The following is a 17,240-nucleotide window of genomic DNA, read 5'->3' on the forward strand; positions in this document are numbered from 1 at the left end:
ACAACACAGGTTTACTAGGGAGATTTGCAGGATTGCCCCACCTGCCCGCCTCAGCATGCTGCAGCCCACCAAAATTTTCTCGCGGACCACCAGTGGGCCGTGGCCCATCATTTGGCAACCACTAATCTAGATCATGGTTGTCCTAAAGGTGCTTCATAAAGGCATTTTTCTTGAAGATGTTAATGACTGGCTGACTGCTATCAGTGTAAATCCTTTCCATTCTTCTCCAATTAATTAGGACTGAAGAAGTTTCTTGGATGAGAAGTGAGAAGTGAATGTTTTCAAGCAAAATAAAGTTCAGTTGCCTTTTTGAAAGCACCTTTGGGGCTGTTGAAGGCCCAACTTTAAGTAGCATCTTCACTTGTGAGGCTTCGTTAGATCCCAAAGGGATTCTAAGAAAATTACAGTTATAGGTAATACGGTGCTTTGTTGGGAAGGCTGTTCAACGTGACCCCTGCCCCAAAAATTGGAAGCCAAGGAAAGTACTCTAAAGAAATAGAGAGTATTGCTACAGGGAATAGGGGACACAAGATACTAGTTTGCCTTATGCTCATTGCTCATTTTATGACTAGCTCATAATGTGTCTTAAAAATTCAAAAGATGTCCAATAAGTAAACAAGTCTGGGGATCCCACTTTCATGTAACGAGCAGAATGCTGCAGCCCACTGTTCATATTCTGGCCATGGTCACATAAACTAAGGAGAGGCAAAAGGGAGCTAAAATTATCCAAGGTTTCTTTGCATTCACCTTTGTGGCAGAATGACTTCTTGACTTGGCTTTTAAAAACCCAATCTTAAATGCTATTTTCTTTTGGCATACGCGGTTGTGTAATTAGGCCTAGAATTACTGTAACCGCTAGTTTTGTGATTAATTCATCTCTTTTTTGTACTAGAATGTGAGGGAAGAGTAATTTGCCTTCTCAGTTTACAATGATTCAAGAAACTGTTTGGTTTTGCTGTTATTAAGGCCAAAGGGCATTAAATAGAGCTGAGCATCCTCTGATTATTCATTCGGAAGACACAAAAACACCAGCTATCAGTCACCGTGGCCATTTTCCCCTTGCCACATTGCTTTTTGCCGCGAGGAAAAGAAAAGGAAAGCAAACGAAACAGAAAAGGGCAGTCACTGCACAGCAAAGTGACAAAGCAGCTCCTTGGGGCAGTTGGATAAAGATACGGGTCATGGCAAGATGTTGTATTGCCTTGGCTATAGAGGGACGAGGGATTCCTACAGGGCAGGATGAAGTGAGAGCTCCCATCAATGTGGGAACACTCCCCTCCACCTCTAAGAGAAAGCCTGCACAATTACCATTATAGAATGTTCTATCTACTAAAGACTCACCCCTGTTTCATGGCCGCATGGTATGTAGCATCAGCCTTGAATGTGGGCAGCAGGAACATGTGGTGGGGTCTATAGGATGGTTACTTGAAAGACTCATCTCATGAATTAAGGATAGGTGACCTATGTTCATATCACTCTCTCCCATTTATTTACAGACCAGGAGACCTGCTTGGATAATAATGCAGGCTGCACACATGGATGTATTCAAGGCCCTTTTGGAGCCCAGTGCTCCTGCCCTTTCGGCTACCAACTCGCCAACGATTCGAAAACCTGTGAAGACATGAATGAATGTGCCTCTCCTGGATTTTGTAGTCAACACTGCCACAATGAAAGGGGATCATTCAGGTGTTACTGTGATGATGGCTACATCTTAGAATCCAATGGGAAGACGTGCAAAGTAACAGGTGAAGGATACCCTAATTATAAGGTGATAGGTACACACACAAATGCATAATCATACCCTGGCTATTCTTACCTGGTTAGAGGCTGAAACATTGTCCACTCATTTGAATATAGGCCACTAGCACTAGCATATTCATAAGGCAGATTATCATGTTTACAAAATTGACTGCATCAGAAGTTATTGTGTGTTGAGGGCAGAGATAATTATTTAACGATATGTTCGAAATGTCAAGATGTCCAGTTGCTAAAAATTAACATAATCAGTGTCATATGCAAGTAAATATGTTTGCTTCAGGTAATCATATTACAGTGGGACCTGGAGCCTTTATGGCTCAGAAGGCATAGAACAATTGCTTAAGAAAAGAATGCTTGCACGATCAATTTCTGTCATGAGCAAAACATTTACATATTTTGTTGTAGAACACAAGAGTCTGACCTAGACTGAATTGGCCTAATAATCCATCTAGCTCAGGGGTGTCAAACTTGCGTTGTTATGTGACATATCGTGACTTTCCCCCACTTCGCTAAACCGGGTGTGGGCTTGGCCAGCGTATGACACATCCAGCCTGTGGGCCGAGATATTGACAGCCCTGATGTAGCTCAATCTACAGCAATTGGCAGAGCTTTAGATTTCACAGCTCAGCTGGGAAGTGCCAGGTTTAAACCCGAGACCATTGGCATGCAGACTGTGTATTTAGCCCTCCGTATACCAGTGGCCCCCAACCTTTTGGGCGCCAGGGACCGGTCTCTGAGGTGAGAGGTTTTTCCACACACTGGAAGCGTGCTGCCTGCAACCCACGGATGGGGCTTCGCTTGTTTGCATGGCCTAGTTTCTGCATGCTGCGGACTGGTGCCAGTCCATGAACTGGGGTTTGGGGTCCCCTGCCCTATAGCATCATGAAATTATGGCTTTTTAAAATACTGTGTGTTAAATACTGTGTATTTAATAGATATACTATGCATTAAATGCATATATTATGTATGCCTTTATGAAATGGAATGCCCTCTAGATGTTGATAGTTTAAAGGTTTGTTTTTAATTGCCTGTTTTTGCAGAATCTGGGAATCTTCTCTTGATGGTGGCAAGCCGTAACCAAATTGTCGTTAATAACATAACTTCCCAGGCACAGCACATTTTTTCCTTGATTCAAGATGGAAGGAACATTGTAGCTGTTGATTTTGATTCAGTGACTGATAGAATCTTTTGGTCTGATATCAGCCAGGACAAGATTTGGAGTGCTTACCAGAATGGAACAGATAGAAAAGTAGTAAGTCTCTTGCTGATTTAAGACTAGTGATTGCATGTCCAAATTTTATGGAGCTCTAAGTGCATCCAGGACTCATCCTTTGTATTAATTAATAAACACATGTAGAAGGACTAGTGAACTCACACTATAGCGGAAGATAGCCTTAGTAAGCAATCCCTGTTTCCTGAGAATATGTTGATTTTGTTCATAAGTATTCATTTTAGACTAAGAATTAAAATTTTCTCCCCAGTGAATTGATAATATTTTAGAGAGATTAGAGAATTTCACTTTAATTAGTCTTGCCATGGAGGAGGAGGAGGTAAATAATACATGTTCTCATCTTTTATAAAATATAAGCTGACTTTAATCCTTTTCAGTAATAAAAGATTTTACAAGGATGTCAATATAACAGTTTTCCATGATTTTGTTCAGGTATTTGACAGTGGTGTCACAGTTACAGAAAGCATCGCAGTGGATTGGATAGGTCGCAATCTTTACTGGACAGACTATGTTTTGGAAACAATTGAAGTCTCCAGACTTGATGGAAGCCATAGGACTGTTCTGGTCAGTGAAAATGTGACGAACCCAAGAGGACTAGTCTTAGATCCCAGAACTGAGTAAGTTAAAAATAATAATTGACTTTTATATGAGGATTTTTAAACATTGGCTTTAAGCATACATCATCTTGTAATTGTTGTCATGTATTTTGTAGTGACATGCAATAAGAAAGAGTTTTGTTCAGTGACCCTCTATTAAAGCAAATAATTATGAAACAAAAGAACTTTAGGATCATCGTAACATTATTGTAGGCATTCATGTTGCCAAATCACTTGATTGCATGTCATAACTTCGTGGAACATTGGAGTACATTCAGATGCCACCTGTTGTCTTTGAGTTGTAGCAAAAATCTGGTGCACAGTTCAATTAATGATAGCAAATCACAGAATCACATCTAATTTGGGAACGAGAAGGTCCACTTATGCCACAAGGCCACCTTAACTCTACTCCATTTTAGAGCGGTGTCTTATGCAAGCAGAGAATGTTTTGCTGGTTGTTAATTTCGATAGTCCAATATGTTACAGCAGCATTAGCAACATTACAATTCCCATATTATAGATAGGGGACTAAATCTAAAGGGCCAGTTTGATTTAGTGGTTTAAGGCACCAAATTAGAAAGCCAGAGACTCTAAGTTCGGGTCCCACCTTAGTCATGAAAGCCACTTGGCTGACCCCTGGGCCAGACTCGGATCTCACCTCACCTCACAGTGTTGTTGCAGTGGGGAAAAAAAATAGGTGGAGGAAGGAGTATCAGATCTGCACGCTGCTTTGAGTTGTTTGTAAAAATAATAAAGGCAGGATACAAATTACAAAATAAATAAATAAATAAATAAAAACTCTTGAAAAATAATGGCTTGCCTAATGCTGTACAGTGACGGGCGAGATGTGAACCAGGAACTTCCAGATTTATAGCGCTAAGCCTCTCTCTACCATTAACCTGTTGTTTTTTGCAGTGGTCATGTGATGTTTTGGACAGACTGGGGTCAGAATCCCCGAATTGAAAGAGCAAGTATGGACGGCACGTTACGAACTACCATTGTCAGCAATAAGATCTATTGGCCCAATGGACTCTCCATCGACTATCCCAACAAACTGTTATATTTTGCGGATGCCTATCTTGACTACATTGATTTCTGTGATTATAATGGAAACAACAGGCGGCAGGTGGTGGCAAGTGACCTGGTATGAAAAAAAGAAATCAAATTAAAAAGAAATGAAGAAATGGATAGCCAGTTTGTTCAAATATTTACTATCTAATAGCAACAGCATTTAGACTTAAATACCGCTTTACGGTGCTTTACAGCCCTCTCTTAGTGGTTTACAGAGTCAGCATCTTGCCCCTAACAATCTGGGTCTTCATTTTACCCACCTCAGAAGGATTGGAAGGTTGAGTCAACCTTGAGCCTGGTGAGATTCGTTCTGCCCAAATTGCTGGCAGCCGGCAGTCAGCAGAAGTAGCCTGCAGTACTGCACTCTAACCACTGCGCCAATGTGGCTCATCAAAATCATAATACCTGGTTTTGAACATTCTGTTGGCTGAAGCAGAAAATTTTCACAACTGAGAAGAACTGGAATCTTTGTCCCTCTGGGATAAATCCAGCTAGCTATCTAGTTTATTACTGCAGATTGTTAAGTGCTGGTATATAATCAGCACCTAAATTATATATATATATATATGACAGATCCATGTATAAAAAAGTCCACAGCTTGTTGCCTAAATATAATGATGCAAAACTGTTAACGTATGTTGCGAGCCATCTGTTGTGCCATAAACTTTCCTTTAGGTTTACTTCCTTTAGGTTTACTTTAGGGAGATGCCTAGAAACCTTTATTTTCATATAACATGTCACTTCAGGATAACAATAGCAAGGACATTTGAATGGTAATGGAAACTTTTATCCTTTTTTTAAAAAAAAAAATAGATATTGCGGCATCCTCATGCACTCACTGTCTTTGAGGATTTCATATATTGGACTGATCGATACACCCATCGAGTCATCCGAGCAAACAAATGGCACGGGAGAAATCAAACAGTAATGATCTATAATGTTCATCAGCCTCTAGGGATTGTGGCAGTTCATCGCGTGAAACAGCCTCCTGGTAAGATTGGTCAGCAAAAGCAGCAAACAGCTCAGTCTTAAAAAGCATTTTAAAAAAAGCAGAACTGCAATAACAAACTCTTTAGTGCTTCATAACATGTGGTTTTTTCCCCTTTTAAATTATTAATGAGACTTGGATTTCTCCCAGTTTATAATGTCCGCCAATAAGTTGAAGCTGCTGATTGATAATAATTGCCTTCTGGTGCAATAATATAATAATAAATCCTTATACAGGACTTGAAAAGTTTTGTATTTGTGGTTGTGGCAACAGCAGGTTGTTGAGTGTCTGGAGTTGTGTAGATTGGTGCAAAGCACTAGAAAGGAATGTTTCCCTGTGGATTTTTGTGTGTGTATTTGTGTGTATAGGAGTGGTGCGGTGGCCTAGAGGTGGAGCTCTCGTCTCACAATCAGGAGGCTGTGAGTTTGATCCTAGGTTGTTCACAATGTGAACATATCTGCTCTGAACTCTGCATTGGCGACAGGAAGGGGATCCAGCCAGTAAACACTCAGCTCCATTCAGTTTCCCAGACTCCACCCGATGCAAGGAATTACAGAGTCCTTAAAAGAGAAAAAAAAATTATTTGTGTATGTACAGTCAACAACACTTTATTGTGTAATGAAAATACACAATTTATACCTGCACACATAGATGGAGAAAACCTTGTGAGAAACTGTTTGAGTCTTCCAAAAGACCTTTTCTGCTTAATGATTCAAGCACAAAGAATTTTTTACACGATCTACTGTGAAGGCAATTCCTTTCCAATACTTCACTTTTCCTAATGTTTTTTGTTTAACATCATTAGAAGGAGATGTTTTTCTTTCATATGAATTTCGAAAATTGACAGGGTAGAAAAATGGCGTGACTCCTGTTAAATGATATAATCCTCACTTCAAAACCTCCTGAAAGAATGTGTGCAGGAAACAGAAAAGAAACAGCAAGTAGTGTTAACTCAATTAAACAGGGGGGGGGGGGGGAAGACAAGGGAAAAGGGAAAGTAGTTGTTTGCAGTGGGCCAGTTGGCACATCAAAATATTTAACTTCATTTTTTTGCATATTGACTCTTTACATCTACCTAAGAAAAAAGGCAGTTTGAAGTAGTGGTTAAGACCCAGGTTAGAAACTGGGAGACCATGAGTTCTAGTCCCACTTAAGGCACAAAGCCAGTTGGATAACATTGGGCCAGTCACTTCCTTTAAGTCCTAGCAAGGAGCCAAGGGTAGATCACTGCTGAAAACCTTTGCCAAGAGAGCTGCAAGGGATTGGTCCAGTTTCTGAGAATTGAATACAATTGAATGAAAGGAGAAAAAAAAAATCTAAGGCAAACCTTTCCTGAACTCCTATGTTAAATCCCTACTACCTGCAAGAAGACATCCTCAACGATTTAGAGAAATAGTTAGATCCAGAGGGGAAAGAGATCTTAAACCGTACTCGTCTGAGTAGCTTTCTCCTAAGGAACCTACTCTTATCTCAAGAGAGACCTCCCTGATTCTCTAGACATGCTACAAAACATCAAGATCAATACAGCATGCAAAACTCAATGTCCCCTCAGGGACCTTGTCAAACGCTCAGTTTTACTCACGATTTTGGGTTCACAAGTGCTTTCATTTTTCTCTCCCAGGTATCAATTTCTGTGACCGATCCTACTGCAGTCATCTGTGTCTGCTTTCTTCATCGGGTCCCCAGTTTTATTCCTGTGCCTGCCCTTCTGGATGGACTCTCTCCCCAGATAATGTGAACTGCATGAGAGGTGGGACCATAAGACAGCTCTATTTGGGAATAAATAATCAGAAAGTGTGCCGAAGGATGTTTCCCAAACTGCAGAATGTAGGGAGGGAAAACCACTCACAATTTGATAGCTGGTGTAATCATTTCTGTATAGATCTTGTATGATTTTGTTTTTTGCACTTGAATCAGAAGCCCTGAGGCGCTTCCAGGTTGAAAGGATTAGCCTGGGTATGCCCAGTTGGGGGCTCCTTTCATGTTCCTGGCAGGAGCTGGAGTAAAGGATGTAGAGCTCAACCCCGCCCCACAGATGCTCTTGGGTCTCGAACGTGGGCTTGTTAGCCTCCTGCCCAGTGTTTCAACCACTTGAGCCCCTGTGTATGGAGATATATGGTGATGAAGGGGAAAAGGATTTTGCTGTTTTATGAAAGGAATGAAATGAGACGAAACTTTAAGAAGAAAGAATTACAAAGAAAAACATGGCTAACCATACATAATATGCGCTCTTAAGGAAAAATGCATCAAACAACCATAACCAGTCCTTCTACCTGAAAGAATGTTGTTTACATTTTTCTGCATAACTGGATGATGGGATTGGAATACATTTACTCTACATCTAGAGCAGTTTTCAAAGCTTGTTGTTGTGCTAATTTTGGAGCTAATGAAAGATGTATTTTAGTTAATAAATAGGAAATTCTACAATTAATTAAGCTGCCAAGCAAAACCAGTACATGACAGATATTTTATGCAGTAGACCTTGGGCTTTTGGGAATGATGTGGAAACTAAGGACGGAGTAGTTCCTCTTCTCAGTGAGTGTAGTTATCTAACCATGGACAATTTTACGTAAATTATAATTTAAAGCAAGAACTTGTTCTGTGATAGGAGGAACCATAGAAGAAGCCAGCACAGTTATTCAGACTTGGTCTTACATTTTCTGAAAATGTGCTATGATAAAACCATATTATGATTCATATTATGTGCTCAAGCACATCTAAGTTTCTATTGTAGTGCTCTCACAAATTTGTGGGATTTCAGTGGGACTGAAACTTAAGCTTCCAAATTGGAAAGTATAGTTTCCCTTTCTCTGACAGAAAGTCTTACTTTTCTGGTTTCAACCCAGTGGGATTTATTTGCAAGCAAACTTTCCAGGATTGCTTGGAAAAAAATAGAGAAGAAATTGTAAATAACACTTTGTGATGCTTTATGAAACACTGTAGTTGCCATTAATGATCTGTGGAAGGGAGGGGGACCTACCTCCTGGAATTATTTATGACTCTTTAAGATTTGTTTACATTATTTCATTTAAGTTCATCTATGGAAACTCTGCCATACAGTGGTTTCATTTTTAAACATTACTTTCTTTTCATAGTTAATTGATGGAGCTCATATTGCAAACAGGGATCATGGTGGAATTAAGTGATAGTGGAATTAGTTCCAAATAATGTTGTTTCTGTTTGTGGCATTGATACTTCACCCTATAGACAACTTTGACATATGTTCATGTTTCCTATTATCATTGCATTAACCTGAATTCATATTTGAAATTAAGGGCCCCATGGAGAGAGAGAAATTGTGTGTTTCTGGAGTTTTCAGCATACTATATAAATACCCAGTTGTGATGCTTGCAGGTGAAGAATATACTGCTGAATCATGTAAAGTGTTAGAAGATGCTTATGACTCTTTTGCATGCCTCCTTGAATACAGATGTTCAGTAAGACTGACTGATTTTAAATTATGGTGAGAAGGAGAGGAAGGAATCATAGTTCAAAGGCAGAGAATAAGTTTTGCCTGTAGAGACTTCCGATTCTGCCTTTGTTAGACAAACTCAAAAGATCTCAATTTAGAGAGCTGTACTTAGTCACTGGTACAAGTTACCGTTTAATGTATTTAAATTTATTTGGGAAAGCATCATGAAGACATGCTGTTCTTTTGATCGAATACATCTGGACTATGGGAAACCACAGCATTTTGTTTTGCTATCTGCAGGAAATATGTAAGAATAACATTCTGCTTTTTGTGGTGTTGCTTTACAGTGGAAAAGCCATTCCTTATAGCTGTAAGAGATAGCATCATTTATGGTATATCTCTGAACCCTGAGGAGAAATCCAACGATGCCATGGTCCCAATAGCAGGAGTTCAGAATGGATATGATGTTGACTTCGATGATTCAGAACAGATGATCTACTGGGTTGAAAATCCGGTAAGTATACTTGGTTATTTAGAACAGCCATTCATTGTAAAGACTCTGCTCTGATATTTTTGTTTTCTGTCCCATCTCTGTTTTGGATTAAGAATTAAAGAGTAAAATCATACTGTATCTATGAATTCTTACCTCGAGAATAAGTTAAATGGATGCTATATCTATATAGACTAAACCTACTTAGGATCACATTGTGTCTTCTTTATAACTTTCATGAGGTACTTTTGATTGTTATAGTTCAAGTAATGAAAACAGATATTCTTCTTTAGAATTCAGGATAGTCAGTGATGCCATCATGCTAGGAAAAGAAGGACAGTGATTTCCCCCCCCTCTGGCTGATTCCAAATCATGGTGTTATATTCTCACTTTTTTTTATTATCCTGAAGGGTGAAATTCATAGGGTGAAGTCAGATGGCACAAACAGGACAATCTTTGCCCCAGCTGCTGTTATTGGTACTCCAACGGGCCTGGCTTTAGATTGGATATCTGGAAACCTGTACTATACTAACCCTTCAACACAATCCATTGAGGTAAGCCTTCAATTTCCAGTGAGGCATGCATTTATATTTAATCCCATGACATCTCCCAGGCACCGATCAGCATACAAATCATTTAGTATAATTCCCCTGCCTTCGTTTCTGCTCCATGTAACCAAATCTCATGATTTCTAAAGGTATTGACGCTCCACAGAGAAACCATCTACCGAAAAACTTTGATTACCAATGATGGTTCTCCTAAAGGATCTGGAAAGCCACTCGGTTTAACTGTTGATCCTGCTCGAGGGTGAGTTCAATGCATCGTTTCTGGAGTTGTTTAAAATGAACTAAGATACTATTACTTTTTTTTTTAAAGCTTTTTGGTCCTACAGTCCTTCTGTAAAATTAGGTTCAGTGGCTCTGGGAAGAATTGTTTTCTAAATAATAAACCTTCCAGCTGGAGGGAAAGAATGATAAGTAGAGATGCTCCTTTGTTGGTGAGAAACTTTGCTATTGGTGCTAGATTATTTCTTCTGCTGAAGGTCTGATACACTTAATGGACATAATCCATCATGAGCCGCAGTGGCACAGTGGTTAGAGTGCAATACTGCAGGTTACTTCTGCTGAACTGCCGGCTGCCTGCAATTTGGCAGTTCGAATCCCACCAGGCTCAAGGTTGACTCAGCCTTCCATCCTTCCGAGGTGGGTAAAATGAGGAGCCAGATTGTTGGGCCCAATATGCTGTCTCTGTAAACCAGTGGTGTCAAACTTGATTTCATTGAGGCCCGCATCAGGGTTGTGTTTGACCTCAGCAGGCCAGGGGGGCATGGTCAGGATGGGCAAGGCCAGCTCGAAGTCATTCGGGTCTGGGGCGCCTGTGGTGGCCTGATTGCTCTGCCAGTGAAAATGGGCTGCTAAGCTGCGTTTTCAGCTGCAACGATGTCCTGAGTGCTCTGCCACAGAAAATGGAGCTCAGGAAGGCTATACATGGACCTCCTGAGCTCTGTTTTTTGGGTGGCAGGGGCACCGCGGGCTGGTCCTTTGCTGTTTCCAAGGTGCCCCGACGGGCTAGATCCAGCCCCGGGCCTTGAGTTTGGCATCCCTGCTGTAAACCGCTTAGAGAGGGCTGTAAAGCACTGTGAAGTGGTATATAAGTCTAAGTGCTATTGCTATTGCTATCCTGCTGCTGCTAGGGTTTCTGACACTACAACACATTGGACCTTTAAAAATGACCCTGATTCCCTCAAAAGGAACCAGGAACAAGCTGTCTCCTTACTCCCATTTCAAACTGGCAGAGCTTTCCTTTCCTTTAACTGGAACGAGAGGAGGAATTTTGAAGCTTAAACTGCTTCCATGGCTATATTTGTTTTATAGTGTTCTGGATTTTTGCCCCTTTGCCTTCATTCCTTCCTTCATTACTATGTCTTCTGAGTTGTCTCTAAATCCTACTAAGAGTTATTTCTATGTTTATATTTACATTTATTCACATAGCCTAATGTTTATCTTTAGCGTAAAATTTATAATATCTTGCCTTACATTAGGACCAACAAATTGCTCAGAATTTAGTAATGTTTTCTTTATGTAGTTTTCTATTAGACTAGTAATAAATGACTGTTTAATTTGGTTGGTTTTTTGCAACTTATGCTAACCGAACTTCTGGGTTGGTTTTACCAAATGTATGTTGCCTTTGTTTCTCCTGCAACAATGGTGAGAGGAAGTTGCTCCTTCCATAGTCTTTTGGTCAAACTACTCCTGGAGTTTGTGGTGATGGTTCCAAGTGAGTTGGCTTTGTTCACTCTTTGCTTTTTACAGTGATGAATAATCAACAGATCTTTTTTCTTCACCCAAACTAAAAAGGAAGCCTTTGCGAAACCTCTTTGTCCTTGTTCTTTACCAAGAACTTTGAGGAGAAAAAAGACTATTAAATCTTGGAAGATTGAATGAGGATATCATGGCCTATCTCTAAAATGTGATCCAGAGCTTCTCCACAAATATGCCTAAATAATGGCTTATGGTTAATATCCACAGCAGCTACAATTCTGATTCAGCTGTATGCCTATCTTTGTGTGATAAAATTGAACAGTGACTGTGGTTTATATAAACTTGACCATTTCTTAGAGGGCAAATGTATGCTTGCTTCCTCAGAGTAGGCTCGTGCATACAACCACTTGTATATTTACACAGATCCAAAAAAAAAGCCCTAGTGATCTCAGTAAATTTTAACATTAAGTAGTAGGGACGCGGTGGCTCAGTGGCTAAGACACTGATCTTGTCAATCAGAAAAGTCAGCAGTTCGACGGTTCAAATCCTTAGCACCACATAATGGAGTGAGCTCCTGTTACTTGTCCCAGCTTCTGTCAACCTAGCAGTTCGAAAGCACATAAAAAATGCAAGTAGAAAAATAGGGACCACTTTGGTGGGAAGGTAACAATGTTCTGTGCGCCTTTGGTGTTTAGTCATGCCAGCCACATGACCATGGAGATGTCTTTGGACAGTGCTGGCTCCTCAGCTTTGTAACTGAGATGAGCACTGAGCCGGAAATGACTAGCACATACGTGCAAGGGAAACCTTTACCTTTATGTAACAGCAGTCTTTGAATTATTCTCCCAATGCCCATGTGTTTTGATTAATAAGAGCATGATAAATTCACCATACCTTCCCTGTTTTTTGATTGTCAAAATAACATGTGTTGCAGGAAATTGTATTGGACAGACCAAGGGACAGACAGTGGGATCCCAGCAAAGGTTGCCAGCGCAAACATGGATGGGTCTGATATCAGAACTCTCTTCACGGGTAATCTAGACCACGTCGAGTTTATTACCATTGATATCAAGGAGCAAAAGCTGTACTGGCCAGTCACAAGCACTGGAGTGGTACGTATTCAGAAGTGTCCCTACGCATCTTTGCCTGCCAGTAATCTGCAGCTTAAATATAGAAGGGCTACATGCCTTAAAGCAGGAACGATGAGAAGGCAGATGCTAGGGCAAAGAATGGATCGACTTACACACAGTCAGAATGTACTCAGTGGGGTTGCCAGAATTGCAAAAGCTTCAGGCAAGTTACTCTCAGCAGGTTGCCTAAATGGTTTTTGAATTTCTTTTGGTAGTAAATATTTCTGGTTATTAAATGTTCAAACAAATCCAAAAGCTACTTCAGATTTCCCATTTTCTTTGTACAAATAAATAGCATCTATTTTCACTTCCCACAACATTAAAAGGGCAGGGAAAACAGCTTCATCAAGAAGAAACACAGATATGCATAAACAAGGATGTCGCTAAATGTCCATGAAGATTCTCAGTCATCCAGATCATGGTTGTCCCAAAGGGGCATTTTTCAAGAGGCAACTGGACTTTCTGGTTTTTCTTCGAAGATGTTTCGCTTCTCATCCAAGAAGCTTCTTCAGCTCTGACTGGATGGTGGGGAAGGCAGAAGCTTGTTCACCCCAAGGATGAAATACCCAGGCACAAACTGAGCAACATGGTATATGCAGTACAATGCAGTGAGCCATGTGCAGATCTGTACATTGGGAAAACAAAACAACCATTTCATAAACACATGGCACAACTTAGAACAAACACACCAGTACTAGATTCAGCAGTCTACCTGCATTTAAAAGACACAGGCCACTCTTTTAAAGACAATAAATCCATATTTTGGACAGAGAGGATTGCTGGTTTGAAAGAGGGGTCAAAGAAGCCATCTATGTCAAAATTGAATAGTCCTCTCGAAACAGAGGATCTCCAATCTTCAACACACTCCTTTCAACAGTTCCAAGAAGGCTCCACACCAGAGGTGGTATTCAGCAGGTTCTGACCAGTTCTGGAGAACCGGTAGCAGAAATTTTGTGTAGTTCAGAGAACCGGCAAATCCCACCTCTTGACTGGAGATTTTACAGTATCCTTCCCCTGCCACGCCCACCAAGCCATGCCCACAGAACCAGTAGTAAAAAAAATTGAATCCCAACACTGCTCCACACCCATTTGCAGTACTTAGGTGACCCTGATGATGGAGATAAATCTCCAGGTGATCTTAATGGCCCGCTAAAAGAATGCAAATGTCCAGCTGTCTGCAAGGAGTATAAATCCTACCATCCAGTCACAACTGAAGAAGCTTCTTGGATGAGAAGCGAAACATCTTCAAAGAAAAACCAGAAAGTCCAGTTGCCTCTTGAAAAAAAGCATCTTTGATGTAAACAAGGATGTAAAGAAAACTGACATTCATCCAGTGTGGCTGATAGGATGATGCAAACCCTTTGAAAATGGAATTTCAGAATGTGCAGGCATCCAGGCCCTTCCCCCAGTCATGTCTTTTCCCAGTATCACACATCTACTTCAGAAGGTGCTATACTTTCCGACTGACTTTTCAAAGGAATTGCATCATCCCAGTGCTAACTTGACCTGAAATGTTGCTTCCATTTATCTTTACTAATTTTTTAAGGAATGAGATGACATTGGGAGTGGGTTGTGGAAAAGTCTCTTCTTTCTTAGTTTCTCAAGACAGGCAAGGGAAAAGAGAAATCATGATCAAACCTCAGGTCTGTCTTTTAAGATACGAGTTTACAATTTGCACTCATAAAGTGCCGGTTCTGCTTTTACTCGCGGTGTTCAGTTTTGATCCTCTTCTAGATCGAACGAGGGAATGTGGATGGTACGAATCGGATGACTATGGTTGTTCACCTCTCTCACCCATGGGGATTGGCTGTCTATGGTTCTTTTCTCTACTACACTGACCGGGATTATGAAGTCATTGAACGGGTTGACAAGTCAACTGGAGCAAACAAAGTGGTGTTGAGAGACAACATTTCAGGACTAAAATGTCTCCGGGTGTATTACCGAGATGGTAAGTATATAACAAGCCTTCGAAAATCCTTTCCACACGCTCAGCGTTTTGAGCTGATTATGTTCAATATAAAGGGAGAGAAAAAACCCCTCTTCATTTTAAAGCCAGAACTCCTACACATTAGAGCTTTCATTCAATTATATTTATCCCACCAATATAAGTCCAATTAACTCCAATTAGCTCATTCAATTCAAATCTCTCCCTCGAGTTTATCCTCATGGAGTAAATCTTTTTTCTATCTCTCCCTGTTTTAGATTCTGCAGGCTCCTCCAATGGCTGCAGCAACCAAGTTGGGACTTGTCAGCATTTCTGTCTGCCTTTGCCCCGAGGCTTCTTCTCTTGTGCCTGCGCTACCGGCTTTCAACTCAATTCTGATAATAGGACCTGCTCTCCATACAGTTCCTTTGTCGTTGTTTCCATGCTGTCCGCAATTAAAGGATTTAGTTTAGAGACATCTGATCACTCTGAAGCGATGGTGTCCTTGGCAGGAAGAGGTGGGTAAACTTTTGAGGGGAGAACTGCAACCTCTTAGCTTTCTGACCGAATCTCCCTCTTGAGAGGTGCAAAATGCGTATGTGTATTTTTGACTGTGGTTGGAACTCTAGTAGCTCAAGACATTTGGTGTTTAGTCATGCCGACCACATGACCATGGAAACGTCTTTGGACAGTCCTGACTCAGCGCTGACACAAAGCAGAACTATGTCAATCTAGGCAAAACCCATTTCAGCTAAGAACGTTAGATAGGAATCAACAAAGAAGGAGGGCCTGGTGACTGAAGGGCAAACATTGGCTTTCATGAGACATTGAGGTTAGTGAAACTAATGGCTTTAAATGCGCTTTATTACATTTCTGCAAAAGATCAGATTTAAAAAAGGAAAAGGAAAAAAGAATCCAGGGAAAAATAGACAAGGGGAAGGTACAGAGGAATAAAGAAAGGAGAAAAGAAATATTTTTTAAAAAATTCTTTTTTAACTTCCAACTTTCTTCGATACAGTTACATGTAAAAGCTATATTAACATTTTGATCTAAAATTCAATATTACACGGTATTTATATGATCATAAACATTTCTAAGTCTCAAATCCCAAAATTAATATAAGGTAAAGGTAAAGATTCCCCTTGCACATACGTGCTAGTCGTTTCTGGCTCTAGGGGGTGGTGCTCATTTCCGTTGCAAAGCCGAAGAGTCAGCACTGTCCGAAGACGTCTCCATGGTCGTGTGGCTGGCATGACTAAACCCCGAATGTGCACGGAACGCTGTTACCTCCCCACCAAAGTGGTCCCTATTTTTCTACTTGCATTTTTACATGCTTTTGAATTGCTAAGTTGGCAGCAGCTGGGACCAGTAACGGGAGCTCAGTCCGTTACGCAGCGCTAGGGATTTGAACCACTGAACTGCCAACCTTTCTGACTGACAAGCTCAGCGTCTTAGCCACTGAGCCACTGCGTCCCTTAAAAAAAATGATATAGTATTAATTTAAGTATCTTTTTTGAATAATAATAATAATAATAATAATAATAATAATAATAATAATGATAATGATGATGATGATGATGCAATCCTTTATGTGTCTGCTTAGAAGTATAGTATTTACTTTTAGGCATATCCACTTTGGATTGTAAAGTAAAGAGATTTCGCTTTCTGGTCCAAGTTGAAAAATGGTTCCTAATCATAAAAAAACAACCTGTTGGATTATTTTAGATTCCAATATAAGGCTAATACTGAGGGGATTACTTTACCCAATATTGTAAAGTCTGATTCAGCAATGTTGTGGGTTGATTTTTAGGACGATGGGCAGTTGTTACAGAACTGTAATGGTGAAGTGGGGGGGACCCAATTGGTCCATTTTTAATATGGGAGGGTTGTGGTTTTCTCCCATTAGTGAATAGGACATTAATTGTCACATTTCTATCGTTTCTGTTCTCATCCCAAATCAAGGGACTGATGATTTCATATTAAATTTTAGGAATGTTTTAGAGGATTCTAAAGGATGCTAAGCAAAGGGTTGGTGGTTTGATGGAAATCCTACCTCCACATATGTCTATTAGAATGGTGAAATTAAAAATAAACAACATGTTTCCTTAATCCTAATCTTGCAGGGAGAAATGCATTGCATGTAGATGTTCACATGCCTTCGGGTTTCATTTTCTGGTGTGACTTCAGCAGCCGAATTCCATCCCAGAATGGAATTCGTAAAATCAAGCCAGATGGCTCCAATTTTATGAATGTTGTCACAAACGGGATAGGATTTAACGGGATCCGTGGCATTGCCATTGATTGGGTAGCAGGTCAGTACTCTTCTAGCATTAACAGCATGGTTGGTGGAATTCGCCTTTCAGAAATCTTTAAACTTGA

At 40.3% G+C, this 17,240-nt stretch overlaps 1 protein-coding gene across 2 annotated transcripts in view; it reads left to right on the forward strand.

Annotated features, from left to right (window-relative positions):
• The window catches only part of LRP2 (LDL receptor related protein 2), a 144,667-nt gene that overhangs the window by 67,623 nt on the left and 59,804 nt on the right, over nt 1-17,240 (forward strand). For both annotated transcript variants that reach the window (XM_087949765.1, XM_087949766.1), the window contains exons 26-38: nt 1,497-1,745; nt 2,799-3,010; nt 3,422-3,606; nt 4,501-4,729; nt 5,470-5,647; nt 7,266-7,394; nt 9,404-9,570; nt 9,957-10,100; nt 10,244-10,353; nt 12,742-12,919; nt 14,672-14,885; nt 15,140-15,379; nt 16,985-17,173. In XM_087949765.1, the coding sequence (XP_087805891.1) occupies nt 1,497-1,745; nt 2,799-3,010; nt 3,422-3,606; nt 4,501-4,729; nt 5,470-5,647; nt 7,266-7,394; nt 9,404-9,570; nt 9,957-10,100; nt 10,244-10,353; nt 12,742-12,919; nt 14,672-14,885; nt 15,140-15,379; nt 16,985-17,173 (2,424 nt within the window). The remainder of the gene's footprint in view (nt 1-1,496; nt 1,746-2,798; nt 3,011-3,421; nt 3,607-4,500; nt 4,730-5,469; nt 5,648-7,265; nt 7,395-9,403; nt 9,571-9,956; nt 10,101-10,243; nt 10,354-12,741; nt 12,920-14,671; nt 14,886-15,139; nt 15,380-16,984; nt 17,174-17,240) is intronic.

Source organism: Notechis scutatus, chromosome 1, assembly GCF_049901735.1.
Source record: "Notechis scutatus isolate UNSWTSFEM ecotype Mainland chromosome 1, rNotScu1.2, whole genome shotgun sequence".
Lineage (NCBI taxonomy): Eukaryota > Metazoa > Chordata > Lepidosauria > Squamata > Elapidae > Notechis > Notechis scutatus.